General features: G+C 35.8%; 1 protein-coding gene across 2 annotated transcripts in view; it reads left to right on the forward strand.

Moving 5' to 3' along the window:
- Window positions 1–16,466, forward strand: part of LOC132407361 (formin-binding protein 1) — a 200,087-nt gene extending 183,621 nt beyond the window's left edge. The window contains exons 15-17 of one of the 2 annotated variants that reach the window (XM_059993732.1): window positions 3,496–3,614; window positions 12,482–12,624; window positions 15,501–16,465. In XM_059993732.1, coding sequence (XP_059849715.1) covers window positions 3,496–3,614; window positions 12,482–12,624; window positions 15,501–15,679 — 441 coding nt within the window. In that variant the 3' untranslated portion in view covers window positions 15,680–16,465. Of the gene's footprint in view, window positions 1–3,495; window positions 3,615–12,481; window positions 12,625–15,500 lie in introns of both variants that reach the window. The other variant, XM_059993733.1, reaches the window with a different exon arrangement.
- The last annotated feature ends 1,140 nt before the right edge of the window (window positions 16,467–17,606 follow it).

Raw genomic sequence — 17,606 nt, forward strand, 5'->3', positions numbered from 1 at the left:
TCAGAGAGATCTTGGGGTCCGAGTCCATAGGACGCTCAAAGCAGCTGCGCAGGTTGTCTCTCTGGTTAAGAAGGCATATGGTGCATTGGCCTTCATCAATCGTGGAATTGGATTTAGGAGCCAAGAGGTAATGTTGCAGCTATATAGCATCCTGGTCAGACCCCGCTTGGAGTACTATACTCAGTTCTGGTCGCTTCACTATAGGAAGGATGTGGAAGCCATAGAAAAGATGCAGTGGAGATTTACAAGGATGCTACCTGATTGGGGAGCATGCCTTATGAGTATAGGTTGAGTGAACTCGGCCTTTTCTCCTTGGAGCGACGGAGGATGAGAGGTGATCTGATAGAGGTGTATAAGATGATGAGAGGCATTGATCGTGTGGATAGTCAGAGGCTTTTTCCTAGGGCTGAAATGGTTGCCACAGGAGGACACAGGTTTAAAGTGCTGGGGGAGTAGATACAGAGGAGATGTCAGGGGTAAGTTTTTTACTCAGAGAGTGGTGAGTGCGTGGAATGGGCTGCCAGCAACGGTGATGGAGGCGGATACGATAGGGTCTTTTAAGAGATTTTTAGATAGGTACATGGAGCTTAGTAAAATAGAGGGCTATGGGCCGAAGGGCCTGTGTGGTGCTGTAGGTTTTCTATGTTTCTATATCTAATAGTTTTGCCTCAGATATTTACATTTGTTTGTTCCACATGCTGTGTAAATATGCAGTTCATTCTCATCCTGAAATTTAGAAATTATGCAGTAGATTAAGTAGAATGCATTTGACTTTTTGTGAATGTGCAGTCAATAAATTCTTCTGGTGTAATTTCACTGACAAAGTGTTTATTACCAACTTTTAATTTCACAGAAAGTGGTTAATTTCATCTTCCTTTTCTGAAGCTGCTATAAGCAGGAAATGTGGACAATTTCCTTCTTCGTGAGGCAGTAAAGCTAATTGTAGCATTTCTTACCCCTATCTTGGATGAAATTAACATTCTAGATTAGAGATCAAAATGATTAAATAATTGGAAAATAAATAAATTATTATCATTAGCCAGTACATTTCAATCCAATAGGAACAGAAAATGCAACAAATAACATATCCATGATTCCTTGGAATATACTGATGCGAGGAATCTCAAGCTGCTGATGGAATTAAGGCAAAGAGAAAGCATATTGCTGATTCTCAACCTTTAACCAGATTGTATGAACATCTCATTCGTGCCTTAATGACAATATGTTTCTCTACCAAAAACAGCCATATTTTTAATTCTTGTTTTTTCTTGAAGCATAATAGATGTTTTTATCCTTGGAGAAGGAGGAGTTTTTCCACAACAGCAGTTGAATAAAACAGAATTTCTTTAAGGAATGCTCAGCTTTGACAACAGCATGTTAAATGAATTTTACATCAGAACTAGAAATTCAGCAGTGTGGCATTGAGGCTTTGGAGTTGAAGTGTACATACTTATATTGATCCCTTTGAGAATTCAGCAGTAGAATTATAGAACTTTTATAATACATTCCACACTTCAACCCCTGCTGGAATCCTTGAAGAACTTTCCAATCAATTTCATTCCTCTGCCCTTTCCCTAGAGCCTGGAAAAAAATATTTTCTCTTGGGATTATTGAAAGCCTAGTTTGGTTCTGTTTCCAAAGACAGGAAGTTCCAAATTATGACTACTTACTATTTAAAGATTCTTGTCATGTCCCATTTGAATCATTTTGGCCAAGATTTTAAAATCTGTTCTTCTGGTCTTTGAACTACCTACCAATAGTACAGTTTCCTCCATTCATCTTTTCTGAAGCAGTCATGATCATATACACATGTATTAAATTTCCTTTCAACGTTCTGTGATTGAAAAACAACCTCGGATTCTGCAGTATAATCTGGTAGCTGAAGCCCTCAAGCCATTGTAGTAAACATTTTTTTGCACTCTTTCTAAAACTTTCACATCCTTCTTCAAGTTAGATGACCAGATTTGAATATTAATCTGTTGTGGCTTAATCGGTGTTTTATAATCTTCTGTTCTCATGTATTTGACCTGAAACTTCATAATATTCTCTAAACAAACTTTGCTACTTTCAGTGATTTATATATACAGGTTCTGCTAACCTGCATACAGTTTAAAACCAAAGCAAACTGGTGCAGACTTTCATGATTCTACTATGGTTATTATTCTATTATGGATTTATTATGTATGCCCACAAGAAAAGGAATCACAGGATTGTATATAGTAACATATATGTACTTTGATATTAAGTTTACTTTGAACTTTGATCTTGTCTTTATCCTCACTCTTTATTTTTGCTGCCAAAATATACCACCTCCCAATTCTCTATATAGGATTTCATCTGTTTACTTGTGTGCCATTCTACCAGTCCTTTTAGCATATGCCTTTATGTAGCCTGTTATAGATTACCAAACTCCCATGTTTTGTATCGTCTGCAATTTTGGAGATGTTCCTCTGTATACCCACATCCAAATCATTATTGTATCAGCCTTGGGCTTACCATTATCTACCATTCACTATTCCAAAAGTTTTTACCACTGTTAAAGAAGCTTGTTAAAAATTATAAATAAATATAGGCTGGACATACTGCAGATCAACAATTGGGGACAGAAAAATTGGATAATTATTTCAGTAGATATCTTTTTATTTTTTATGTAATTCTTTATACTTTATAATTGTTGAATTTTGATGTTTCTGTTGAATGTCATGGTTTGACTAACACACCACAGCAATTTCCTGATACCTGTAAACATACATCACGAATAAAGTTGATTCTTGATCTTTTAATCATAGACATAATATTACCTACATATTTTCAAAAGCAAACTGATTTACATTTACAGCAATTTTACTTTCTTTTCCAATGTCCTAAAGCTACCTTTTTCAACTTTTGATTACAGGATATAAATCAGTGATACCCTAAGTTCAATGAATTTGCACTAATGACCTGCGGTCAATTCCCCCTTTGGATGGGGTACATTGTAGCACGGAAATTCCAAAGTGTAACTCTGCCATTTGATTCTTTTGTATGAATAGAACAATCTTATAAAGAGAAAGTATTAACTTTCTACATTCATATCCAAATCTAGAAATATTGCAAACAATGGGGTCTCAACACCAACCACTGGTCACAGACTTTTAATCAGAAATGCATCCTACCACTGCTACCCTCCTATCACCAAACCAGTTTTGGATTCAAATAGCCTGGAATCCCATGTCACTTAATTTCTGGACTACCCTCACATGTAGGTCCTTTTTAGATGCCTTACTACACATTTTAGCTCAAATGTAAGCACATGACATAAGGATTTAATCAAGTAATTTTATTAAATACTGCATACAGTGAATACTGCACAAAATTCTCATCGTAGGCCATACCATCGGGATTTTTTTTAATTTTCCATTTAGAAATATGGAGAAAGTAATACAATACTCTGTCAGTTAAAGCATCAGTCTTGTGGTTTTGCATATTTCAAGATTGATTCTTAATTTTTCTCAGGCATGGCTTGCAGAGGTAGAAGGTCGTTTACCAGCTAAAGCTGATCAAACACGGCGGCAGAGCGAAATGTATGAGCTGCAGAGCAGTGCTGTCAACAACTGTGCACAGGACAGAGAGAGGTACGGTATGGTTACTATTCCGGGTAACAGAGAGAATGACATGTACATTGAGAAGCTGAAGATGGTTGCAGATGATGCTGGTCTCTTTGCACTGGGTCTTGTTGAATCTGAGGTCAGTTCACAAAAGGATGTGGTCAGATTGCATAGGGTGACCTGATCTATATCTTCCTGTTTATGGCTTCATCAGGTTAGCATCTTATTTTTGGGAGCAATTGATGCTATTTCTGACAAGCTCTCAGAGAAACTCATACTTTTGACTTTAGTGACAGTATAGGTGAAGAATATACCAGGATAAGAGACTACAGATGGTGGAGAATAAAAGTCTGCTCTTCCTGGTGACATTCATTTGCCACAAGAATGTTCACTTTTGAGCTATTAACTCTAATTATATCTCATTTAAGTGGTACATATCAATATTGAGGGTACCTTTATTATGACAACAGGACTTGTCTTCAACACAAGCAATTCTTCAGATGCTTTAAATCCAGAGTAACACACACACAAAATGCTGGAGGAACTCAGCAGGTCAGGCAACATCAATGGAAATGAATAAACAATTGACATTTCGGCCTAGGACCCTTCATCAGGACTGGAAAGGAAGAGGGAAGATGCCAGAATAAGAAGGTGGGGGAAGGAAAGATTACAAGCTAGAAGGTGATCAGTGAAGCCATGTCAATGGGAGAGGGGAGGATGAAGGAAGAAGCTGGGAGGTGATAGGTAAATTTATTTATTTATTTACTGGGATACAGTGCAGAATGGGCCCTTCCAGCCTTTCAAACCTCGCTGCCCAGCAACCCCCAACTTTAACATGAGCCTAATCACCCGACAAGTTACGATGACCAATTAGCCTACCAACCGGTATGCTTTTTGGACCAGAGCACACGGAGGAATCCCATGCGGGCTTGGGGAAAACGTAGAAACTCCTTACAGTCAGCAGTGAGAAATGCTGGAGAAGAAGGAATCTGATAAGACAGGGTAGTAGACCATGGAAGAAAGGAAAAAGGAGGGGCACCAGAGGGTGGTGATATGCAGGTGAGAAGGGAAGTGGTAAGAGGGAGGCCAGAGTGGGGAATTGAAGAGGAGAGGGAGGGGGAAAATTCTCTTCACTTATTTCCAACTTGATCACCAACCTTGTCATGAATAAATACATGAAAGTCAGATAGATTTGTAAAAATTAGAATGTATTTTTTCTTTCTCTCATATCTGCCATAGACCCTTTCTGGTAATTGTTCCCTAGAGAACTATAGGAAAACTGTGGGGCTATGGGAAAAGTACTGGAATTTGGGGATTGACTGGCTCTCTTTCTTTCTAAATCTTTTTATTAATATTAGTAATATGGACAGAATACAAATGATATATTGATAAAGAAATTACCAACATATAAATTCCATTACATATGAAAAAAAACATACATAATAGTTACAATATAAATGAGTTTACCAAAACATAAGCCATAAAATATATGTATGAACATAGTAAGTCTAAATATTTCATAATATATGATATAAAGAAAACAGAAAAAAGAAAGAAAAAAAACAAAAAAATTATAATGCCAAACTAGCTAATCTAATCTAATAACTAATAACTAATATAGAAGAACAAAGAAGCAAAAGAGAGAGAGAAAAAAAAGGGGGCTGTTTATAATATCTCACAAAAATAAGTATTCATCAATGCCGTCACTTCCGGTCCTCTCAAAATCCATAAGCTAAAAGCTGGGAAATCAAATGAACTTGGCACAGGGTCATATTACATCATATGAAAATGTTGAATAAATGGTCTCCATAACTTTTCAAATTTAATAGAAGTCTCAAAAGTACCACTTCTAATTTTTTCTAAATTTAAACATAACATAGTTTGAGAGAACCAATTAAATACAGTGGGAGGATTAATTTCTTCCCAATTCAACAATATAGATCTTCTAGCCATCAGAGTTAGAAATGCAATCATTCGACGGGCAGAAGAAGATAAATGCAGTGAGTCTAAGATTGGTAAACCAAAAATTGCGGTAATAGGATGAGGTTGTAAATCGATATTCAAAACTGCAGAAATAATATCAAAAATATCTTTCCAATATTTCTCCAAAAATGAACAAGACCAAAACATATGAGTTAAAGACGCAATTTCAGAATGACATCTATCACAAATAGGACTAATATGAGAGTAAAAATGAGCTAATTTATCCTTGGACATATGGACCCTATGTACGACCTTAAATTGTATTAGTGAATGTTTGGCACATAACGATGATGTATTAACTAATTGAAGAATTCTATCCCAATTCTCACTAGAAATACTAAGACTAAGCTCTCTTTCCCAATCCTTTTTAGTCTTATAAAGAGGCTCTGAACGTATCTTCATAATTATATTATAAAGTTTTGAAATAAGCCCTTTTTGAAAAGGGTCTAATTCAAATAAACTCTCCAAAATATCTGAAGGCACAAAATTTGGAAACGTAGAGAGTACAGAACTTAAAAAATGTCTAATCTGTAAATATCTAAAAAAAATGAAATCTAGGCAAGTTATATTTGTTGGTTAATTGCTCAAAAGACATGAAACAATTATCTAAAAATAAATCAGAAAATCTTAGTAATCCCTTAGTTTTCCAAGCCGAATAAGCTTGATCTATAATGGAAGGGTGAAAAAAACAATTAGATACAATAGGACTATTTAAAACAAATTGAGTCAACCCAAAAAATCTCCGAAATTGAAACCATATACGCAAAGTATGTTTAACTATCGGGTTGTCAATTCGTTTCGACAATTTAGAAAGAGCAAAAGGGAGAGAAGTCCCTAAAGTAGAACCCAGAGCATAAGCTGATACTGATTTAGTTTCTAAACTCACCCAACAAGGGCCAAAAGATCCACCCCCATCTTTCAACCAACATAACAAATATCTAATATTAACTGCCCAATAGTAAAATCTGAAATTAGGTAATGCTAACCCGCCTTCCTTTTTTGTCTTCTGTAAATATGTTTTACCTAACCTGGGATTTTTATTCTGCCATATATATGAAGAAATTTTAGAGTCAACATTAGTAAAAAAAGATTTCGGGATAAAAATTGGTATCGCTTGAAAAATATATAAAAACTTAGGTAAAATAACCATCTTAGTAGCATTAATCCTACCTATTAGGGATAAAGATAAAGGTGACCACTTAGTAAACAAATCTTTAATCTGATCAATTAAGGGTAAAAAATTAAATCTAAATAAATCTTTATGCTTTTTTGTGATTTTGATCCCTAAATAAGTAAAAGAGTCATTAACTAATTTAAAAGGTAAATTTCCATAAATTGGGACCCGTTTATTCAAAGGAAACAATTCACTTTTATTAAGATTTAACTTATACCCAGAAAACTCACTAAATTGAGCCAATAATGATAAAACTGCTGGAATGGATTTCTCCGGGTTAGAAATGATTAGTAATAAATCATCTGCATACAAAGATAACTTATGAATATCTGTCCCATGATTAATTCCCAAAATATCCTGTGATTGTCTGATGGCAATTGCCAAAGGTTCTAAGGCAATGTTAAATAGTAATGGACTAAGAGGACATCCTTGTCTAGTGCCCCGAAATAAGCGAAAAAAGGGAGATCTTTGATTATTGGTAGACACTGAGGCTACTGGAGTATGATAAATCAATTTAATCCATGATATAAATACCGGACTAAAATTAAACTTCTCCAACACATTAAATAAGTAAGGCCGTTCAACTCTATCAAATGCTTTCTCCGCATCTAATGAAATCACACATTCTGAAGTGTCATGTGAGGGAGTATAAACAATATTCAACAATCTCCTAATGTTAAAAAACGAATACCGATTTTTAATAAAACCAGTTTGATCATCTGAAATAATTTTGGGTAATACCTTCTCCAATCTAGATGCCAGTAACTTGGAAAAAATCTTGGAGTCTACATTCAATAAAGATATAGGTCTATAAGAAGCACAGTTAGTAGGGTCTTTATCTTTCTTCAATATTAAAGAAATGGAAGCTCTATAAACAGATTGTGGCAAATTCCCCAATCTAATGGCTTCCTCAAAAACCTTACCTAACCAGGGGGAAAGAGTAGCGGGAAAAAATTTAAAAAATTCAACTGTATAACCATCTGGACCCAGTGCTTTCCCAGAATTCATTGAGGAAATAGCCCCCTTAATTTCTACATCCGTAATAGGAGTATCCAATATCAAAAGATCATCAGATGATAATCTTGGAAAATTTAATTTCCCAAGAAAATCAGATATGGTATTATGATCTTGAGGAAATTCAGATTGATACAGGGAGGTATAGAAGTCTTGAAATGCCTTATTTATCTCATCATGATTAACTGTCAGATTCCCATTCTGCTGACCAATCTTAGTGATTTGACGTTTAACCAAAGCATTCTTCAATTGACTAGCTAACAGTTTACCAGATTTATCACTATGTATGTAAAAATCAGATTTAGATTTCATTAATTGATTTTCAATCGAGGATGTAAGTAATAAACTATGTTCCATTTGAAGTTCAACCCTTTGTTTGTAAAGCTCCTTACTAGGAGCAATCGAATATTTCTTATCAATCTCTTTAATTTTATCAACCAATAAGAGAGTTTCCATCTTAGTACGTTTCCTCAAACCAACAGAATAAGAAATAATCTGTCCACGTATATACGCTTTAAAAATGTCCCAAAGTGTTCTGCAGGAAATATCATCTGTAGAATTAGTTGAAAAGAAGAAGTCGATCTGCTCCTCCATAAATTTTATAAAGTCAGAGTCTTGCAACAAGGTAGAGTCAAATCGCCATTGTCTAGCATTAGAAGCTGTATCCGTAAATTTCATAGAAAGTAATAATGGAGCATGATCAGAGATAGCTATAATATCATAGTTACAACCGATTACCAATGGAATAAAACAAGAGTCTACAAAAAATAATCAATTCTCGAATAAGAGTGATAAACATGTGAGAAAAAAGAAAACTCTTTGTCATTATGATGCCGGAATCTCCAAATATCAAAAACTCCATTGTCAGTCAAAAAAGAGTTAATACAAGTGGCCGACTTATTAGGTAAAGTCTGAATAGATAAAGATTTATCCATCAGAGGATTTAAACAACAATTAAAGTCACCACCCATTATTAACATATTCGTTTAGATTGGGTAAAGAGGTAAATAAAGACTTAAAAAAGTCAGGACAATCCACATTTGGAGCGTAAACATTAACCAAAGCAACCTTTTTATTACAAAGTAAACCCGTAATTAACAAAAATCTGCCATTCGGATCCGAAAAAATATCATGTTGAACAAATGAAATAGAGGAGTCAATAAAAATTGAAACTCCTTTTACTTTAGCATTCGAATTTGCGTGATACTGTTGACCCCGCCAAAATCTAAAAAAACGAAATTTGTCCTCCTTCCTCACATGAGTTTCTTGTACAAAAATGATATGAGCATTAAGTCTTTGGAATACTTTGAAAATCTTCTTTCGTTTAATTGGATGATTTAAACCATTAGTATTCCAAGACACAAAATTAATGGTCTGAGCCATAATTCTAAAATCAACCCTTTGGTATAGAAAGGGTTAACCAACTTATAAACTCATGCACCCGGAAGAGGAACAAAAGTAAAGACCCGGAAGTGACGACAACACAGACATATTTGAAGTTCAAAAACAGCCCAAATAAAAAAACTAACACAAACTGGTACAAAAAAAATAAAATTAGAAAACAGACCATCCCCCCACCCCCCAAGAGAAAGAGAAAAAGCCAAAATATGACTTAAAAAGGGAAAAAATAAGACTAATCCTACCCCCATGTCAGCTGAAGAACACTCCATATATAAAGGATATATATAAAAAAGAATCACCCCAACTTTAAAAATTAAAATCGCTATAATAAAAACCATATTTCTAAGTATTGTTAGTTGTAAAAAGAATAAAAATATAATCACTAAAAAAAATTTTAAATCGGGCTCTAGCCCAGACAAAACAAAACATATTTAAGTTATGATAAGCGATGGATTGTAGGAAAAAGGCGAAAAAAATAAAAACATAACGCCATCTTAAGCAAAACCAAAAATCTTTTTCAAAAAACCACCATCTTAATCAAAGAAAAATTCATCTTCAAAGAATTAAAAATATACCTTCGAAGGAACAAAGTTAATGGACAAGTATGTAGTTAAATGATTAAAGTATATAAGGCAAAACAATTTATATGACGAAAACACACTTTAACTTAAGTATAAAGTATAGGATGAACCTACACCAATAACCAGATTTTAATTCTGGTTTAAGAGATCGAGAACCATCTTACACGATCAGAATCGTTCATTTATTAGAGACTGGTGTCTGTAGCAGTAGGGAAGTTCTCCTCCAGATATTTTCTCACTTCTGAAGTTGAAGTGAAAACTTGTCGTGCAGCATTCGACGAAGAAATTCGAAGCTTCGCAGGGTATGGAAGCGCAGGTTTCAGATTTTTCTCATAACATTCAGCCATCAATGGTTTTAAAAGAAGCCTTCTTTTTAAAAGGTCAGGACTAAAGTCTTCTACCAGACGGAAGCAAAATTCTTTGAATTTAATCATTCCTGCTCGACGAGCTGCTCTTATAAGTTGTTCTTTGTCATGTACATAATGGAACCGGACAATTACCACCGAAGGTTTGTCTGTAGCACTCGGTGATCAACGCCGAATTCTATGTGCCCGATCCAATAAAGGAGGGTTATTCGGGAAAATCGTCGGAAACGCTTCTTTTAAAAGTTGAGCAAAATACTTCGAAGGGTCATCTTTTTCTATGCCGTCTGGAAGACCAAGTATACGTAAGTTCTGTCTTCTGGACCGATTCTCAAAATCGTCACTCTTGGCTTTAAGGGCTTCCATCAGCTTAATGGTCGAAATTAAACCCTGTTGCAGTTTTTCAATAGTCAAATCTCGCTTCCGAGCATCTTCTTGCAGAGACGCAATAAGAACTTGTTGCTGTTTAATTACTAAATCCGTCTTAACCATGTACTCTTGAAAAGCCTTTATATCTTCTTTAAAAAATTGTTGTAGTTCAGCAAATTTTTTATCCAAAACCTCCATAAACAATTCAAAAGTTAATTGAGTTTGTTGTGGCGGAGCCTGCTTCTTTCCGTTACCGTTCGGATTGCGTCCAGGATCCCGTCCCTTAGACCTGAGAGACATTTCTGTTTGCATATCTTCAAAAGTTCACAACAAACTCTTGGCAGTAAATCCAAACAAAAAAAATAACAAAGAAACTTTCGGTATAGGTAAAAATAAGCTGAATAAGGGTGATCAAAGGTTAAAAAAAGTAAAGGTTATGGAGCGAATCCAAAACAGTACTCACTCCATGAACGTCTCCAGCTGACTCCTGACTGGCTCTCTGTACAATGAACAAGCATGAACATTTTATAACTGATCTAAGATTGCATTGTCCAGACTGTATGTTTTATTCTCAAGTGCTTTATCCAAACTTTATTCTGTATGGAACAGTGCTAATTCGTTAGCTATGGGAGGGGAGTAATTGGTAGTTAGAAGGTGGTGTAGGCTACAGTCAATATAATGATCTTACCGGTGGTCTCTACATCACATGAATGACAAAAATCCTTTTGTGAATTGGATGGATATTAATAATGAAAAGTTTCATTGTTGGAGTTATTGATAATGACCTTTCATTCTAGATTTATTTAAATTCCACAGCAGATAAACTGAAGTTCCACCACAGAATCTCTGGATTACTATTCCAATATTACAACCATTGTTTTTGTTACCTTGAAGTAATTTGCATAAAGCCCCCAATTATTCAAATTGTCACCTAATTATGATTGTATTATTTAATTTAGAATAGAGAAGAAAGGATAAATTAGAATCATTTGATCTGATGACTTATGCTAACATATTTCTGCAGTTTGTAAATTGTGAATTGCTGTTAATATTCTGAAATGAGTATTACAATCTAGTTTAAATTGTTTTTCTTCCTGTTTTTCTTGTGAACTTAACCTCTGATGTTGCGGTCAGAGTTACTTTACAGGGTGCCACAGGATCATTGACTTGCAGTTTGACAGAGGTTCTTGTACCCAGCATATTCCTGTGAATTCCCAATATGATGTAGCTGATGTTTAGAGTTTAGAGAGCAGATTTTTGGTTAAGTAAAACAACAATAACATTTGCTGTAAATGTGAAGTAAAGTACTGATATAGTCAATATCATAAAGCAAAAAGCTTATGTGGTTGTTGGTTTCGAGTAATTATTTAATTTATAAAAGTGTTAAAGAACTACTTACAGTGTAGTTCTTTTATGAGACAAAAACATTAAAGAATCACCAGATCGATAAAACAATCATTATTACTGCCAAATGTCAACATATACAAGACAATCAATTAACTTATTTCAAATGGAAAACAGTAAAACTCCAATAATCTGCTTTCTGATTGGTTGGTAACCCTGATAGTTTGGTGTCTGTCTCACTGTTTCCTGTGATCACTTTAAACTCACTAGGTTCACTGGAAAATGCATAACACTACTGTGAAAAAATTTTAAAAATAATTTAAAGTGTGTTGGGATATTAATGTGAGTGATATCCAGTACTTTGAAAATCTGCCTGTCCAGTAATACCAAAATCCGGAGGCGCTGGATTATTGGAATCTCAAACAAAGTAAAATCAAGATACCACTAAAAGCTCTAGGAAATCTGCAACTTTTCCCGCATGGATACAATAAGCACAATAGCCATCTTCTGTGACATAACGTCCCATGAATTAATTGAATCCAGTATTCTGTTAATGTTCCACTATATAATTTCTATTTGTCATTATGCTGCAGGTGCCTGTGGATCAGCTCTGGTGTATTTAAGGAAATGCTATTCTATAGTTACTGTATTTCTTTCTTTCTTGAGCAGCCCTGATGGGAGTTATACCGAAGAACAGAGCCAGGACCCTCAGTTAAAAGTTGCAGCCCAGAACGAATTTGATGATGAGTTTGATGATGAAGAAGTACTGACCTCAATTGGCACATGCAAGGCCATGTATGCTTTCGAAGGTAAAAACACTAGAGGAAATAGAGAAGTTTATTCCACTACATAGAAATCCTGCAGCACCAGCAAAATTCTCTTTCGAAAGAAAGATGATCAATATGTTGACCTACCTTTCAATAGGATCGGAGTAAACAGTAGAGGGTGAGGGTGCTGGAGTGTTATATACAGTTTAGATTTCTCCACCACTGAACAATGGAAATCTGATCTTGAGATGGCATATATTTTATAAGAAGAAATTAAACAGAGTAGAGTCATGAGCAGAGATCATAATATGATTGAATTCATACTGCAATTTGAGACAGAGAAGCATAACTCACGTGTATCAGTATTGTAATGGAATAAAGGGAATTACAGAGGCATGAGAGAGGAACTTGCCCAGTTGAATTGGAGGAGGATACTGTCAGGGATGGTGGCAGAACAGAGGTGGCTGAGGTTTCTGGGAATAGTTCACAAGGCACAGGATAGATTTGTCCAACAGAAGAAGTTGTTCTCAAATCACAGGGCTGAGCAACTGTGGCTAACAAGGGAAATTAAGGACTGCATAAAAACCATGGAAAGGGCATGTAAAGTAGCAAAAGTGAGTGGGAAGTTGGATGATTAGGAAGCTTTTAAAATGAAACCAAAAGGCAGCTAGAAAAGCTGTAAGAAAGGAAAGATGAAATATGAGGACATTCTAGCCAATAATATAAGGGAGAGTTGATATTGGGCCACTGGAAAATGACACTGGTGATGGTGATAGTAATGGGGGACAAAGAAATGGCAGATGAACTTAATAAGTACTTTGCTTCAGTCTTTACTATGGAAGATGCCAGCTGTGTGCCAGAGGTCTGTGAGTGTCAAGGAGCAGGAGCGAGTGCCATTGCTATTACAAAGGAAAAAGTGTTAGCGGTCTGAAAGGTTTTAAAGTGTGTAAGTCACCTAGACCAGATGGACTACGTCCCAGAGTCTTGAGAGAGGTTGCTGAAGCGATAACAGATGCATTGGTCATGACCTTTCAAGAATCACTTGATTCTGACAATGTCCTGGAGGAATGGAAAATTGCAAATGTCACTCCACTCTTTAAGAAGGGAGGAATCCAAAAGAGAGGAAATTAGCCTAACCTCAGTGGTTGGGAAAGTGTTAGAGTCCATTATTAAGGACGAGGTTTCGGGGTACTTGGAGACCAATGATAAAATAAGTCAAAGTCAGCATGATTTCTGTAAAGGGAAATCTTGCCTGACAAATCTGTTAGAATTCCTGGAGAAAGTAACAAGCAGGGTGGATAAACGGAGGCAGTGGATTTCATTTACTTAGATTTTCAGAAGGCATTGGATAAGGCGCCTCATTTGAGGTTGCTTAACAAGGTAAAATCTTATGATGTTACAGGAGCGATACTGGCATGGATAGAGGAATGGCTGACAGACAGAAGACAGCAAGTGGGAATAAAAGGGGCCTTTTCTGGTTGACTGCCATGACTGGTGGTGTTCCTCGGGGATCAGTATTGTGACTGCTATTTTTCACGTTGTTTGTCAATGATGATACAAAGATAGGTGGAGGGTTAGACAGTGCAGAGGAAGCAATGTGATTTCAGCAGGACTTCAAAAAATCGGAAGAATGGGCAAAAAAGTGGGAGATGGAATACAATGTTGAGAAATATATGATAATGCATTTTGGTAAAAGGAACAACAGTGCAGACTGTTATCTCAATGAGGAGAAAATTCAAACATCAGAGCTGCAAAGGGGCTTAGGAGTCCTTGTGCAAGACTCCCAGAAGGTTAATTCACAGGTTGAGTGTGGTAAAGAAGGCAAATGCAACATTGGCATTTATTTCAAGGGGAATAAATATAAATGCAAGTCTTTATAAGACACTAGTCAGGGTGCACTCTTGAGTATTGTCAACAGTTTTGGTCCCCATATCTCAGTAAGGATGTCATCGTCATTGGAAAGAGTCCAGAGGAGGTTCACGAGGTTGATTATGGGAATGAATGGGTTAACATATGAGGAGCGGTTGGCAGCTTTGGGCCTGTACTCATTGGAATTTAGAAGAATGCTTGGAGATCTCATTGAAACCTACTAAATATTGAAAGGACTAGAAGGTGGATGTGGAGAGGATGTCTCCGATGGTGGGGGTATCCAGAACTAGAGAGCACAGCCTCAAAATTGAGGGAAGGCCTTTTATAATAGAGGCAAGGAGGAATTTTTTTTTAGCTAAAGAATGATGGATCTGTGGAATGCTCTGCCACTGACTGCACTGGAGGCCAAGTCCATGGGTATATCCAAAGCAGAAGTTGATAGATTCCTGATCGGTTGGGATATCAAGGGATGTAGTAAGAGATCAGGTGTATTGTGTTGAATGGGATCCGGGATCAGCCATGCTGAAATGGCTGAGTGGACTTGATGGACTGAATGGCCTAATTCTCCTATGTCTTACGGTGTTATGAGTTTAGAAGATTCAGAAGTGATTTTGGTACATAGATTTTTGGATATTAAGGGAATAAAGGGGTTAAGATTAGGTACATGAAAATGGTGTTGATGTTTTTGTGAAATAACCACAGATAATCAGGAACAGTATTAGGGTTGAAGCTGCATTACAGCTGTAAATATGGTGGGGCATTGTGCAGAAAAATTGAAATCAACTCTTTTCAAGTCTCTTTTGGGACACCTGGCATTCATTGGGAATGAAACAGTAACAGTGGACAAGGCTTCGAAGTTAACAAAATCATCTAATCTAAAGCTTCTCCAGAAAACTGTATTTCTGTCCTAAGTGTGGATCCAAATTGCAAGTTAAAAGATTGTATGTGGAAGTGTGAAAGAAAATAACAAAGTTTATCTTTTCTAAGCCATGCTTGTGCTTATCATTTGGTTTGATTTTACCTGATTTGTGAATCTGGTTTTAATTCAGGTCAGAATGAAGGAACTATAACAATTGTGGAAGGAGAAACATTGAGTGTGATTGAGGAAGATAAAGGAGACGGTTGGACAAGAGTTCGACGAAATGAAGATGAGGAAGGATACGTTCCCACGTCTTATGTGGAAGTCTATTTGGACAAAAGTGTCAAAGGTGCAATGACTTATATATAGTTTTAAACAAACTCTAGGTAAAATATATGTTAGACAGGATCTGATTTACATATACAAGAGAATACAACAAAGTGCAATACATTGTGCGGTTATGCAATTTCATTATTTCGCACAATATGAAGTGACATTTTCATGTTGCTGCGTAGAAGGAAGGGAGAACTCTCAAGTGCTGTTGGAAGTTTAAAACCAGTGAAGTTGACTCTAGCACATCCTAATATCAATGCTAAAGTTAGGATTCGGAGTACAGTATTATGATTGAAAATTAACATTCTCTGTCTGTGCCAATACAAACAATATGCTTTTCTTATCTTACAAACTAAAATCAAATCATGGTCCATAAAGAGGAAAACTAATATTTTATCATCACAAAATCTAATACATCAAATAATGTGTTTTTATTCATACGCAGATTTTACTGTATTATTAAATAGCTGCATAATTTTATTTATTTAAAGAACATTATGAGTTTTATGGCCATAGAGTTCTCTATCCACATCCATGCTGATGCAGCTGCATTGTATTACATTATCGCCTATAGTGTAAGTAATTTTCAAGGTCATATCATTGCCTTTTTCTGCTGTTTTGCTGACACCATGCAGTATTGTGACAGTGAATGGTTAACAGTACTTTGTTATTCTTTGAAACATTCTGGGATAGCCTGAAGTCACAAAAGGTGCAATATAAAGGCACTTTTTTTCTCAGTTTGTCTTTCTTTTTCTTTCTCTCGATCCCTCTCCTCACTACCCCTACCCAACCCTGCCCCTCTACCCCTCCCCACCCTCTTTTCCATTTCCCCCTTTCCCCTCCCCCCCCCACCCTGCTCTCTCCCCTCTCTCTCTACAATTTTATTTTTCCATAATGAACTGCATGCAGCACAAGTCTCTGGATAGAGAATTTTCTAAATAACAATGTATTTCCTATCACTGTTTAATAATAATTTTGCTATTTAATCTTTGAAATGTGGACCATCTGCATCAGCACTAGACAGGTTTTTATATCTTTATTACTTGACCATCTTTTGAATGTAATTATTTGCATGGCTGCCTGAACTAATTGTAATTATAACAGGGTGTCCATTAAGAACAAAAGTATGTGTTAGTCATTAGTTTTGTTTGCACCGTCTTTTATTGTTATTATTTCCCAGTTTTTAAAATCTCTTGATCTGCTTGCTGATTATCTAAGAAAACTTGAGCAGAGAGATTAGTTGATGTCAAGAGGACTGAATGCAACCATTTTGCATATAATGCAGAGTAAAATTTATTGGGTGCTTGGGTAAAGAGTGTACACATAGCAAGTGCTGATGTTACACACCACTTGTTTAATTTAGTGTCATTGAAGTCATTTGACTAACAGCAGTAAAGTACAATGCACAACTGCATCTGTCTTTTTGCATTTAACACTGGAAACTGAAGAGGAATTTCTCTCCCATTTACTTCACTGGTGTACACTGCCCTCCTTTTAAGTCAGTATACAGCCGTGGTATAAATCTGTAAATTGCAGAAGCCCATTTTAGAGCAGCAAGGAGATGCATAACTTTTTCTACAGCCAGTAATGTCTTTCTCCTGTCCATCAGTTATCAATGTTAATTTTGATATCATAATTGTGATTTGTTTTGTTACCTTAAGTTTAAGTCTGTTTGATAGGAATGGCTCTGAAAGAAAAACTTTCTGCTGCAAATTTGATGCATGCCAAGTTTTCGGAACAATGAAAGACTTAATAAGAATTTTTTAAAAAATGTATCAAGAAAAAACTGAACTGTGAGCAATTAATTATAAGTATGACTATTGTTACCTGAACATTTAGCTTTATGCTAGTTATTGTCTATAACAATTATTGCTAAGGAAGAATTCATCAGCAAATAACCTTGTCAAAATATTTAAAGAAAAATCCACATTACATTCTGCTTGTGTGCACAATCATTACCAGC

Source organism: Hypanus sabinus, chromosome 18 (genome assembly GCF_030144855.1).
Source record: "Hypanus sabinus isolate sHypSab1 chromosome 18, sHypSab1.hap1, whole genome shotgun sequence".
NCBI lineage: Eukaryota > Metazoa > Chordata > Chondrichthyes > Myliobatiformes > Dasyatidae > Hypanus > Hypanus sabinus.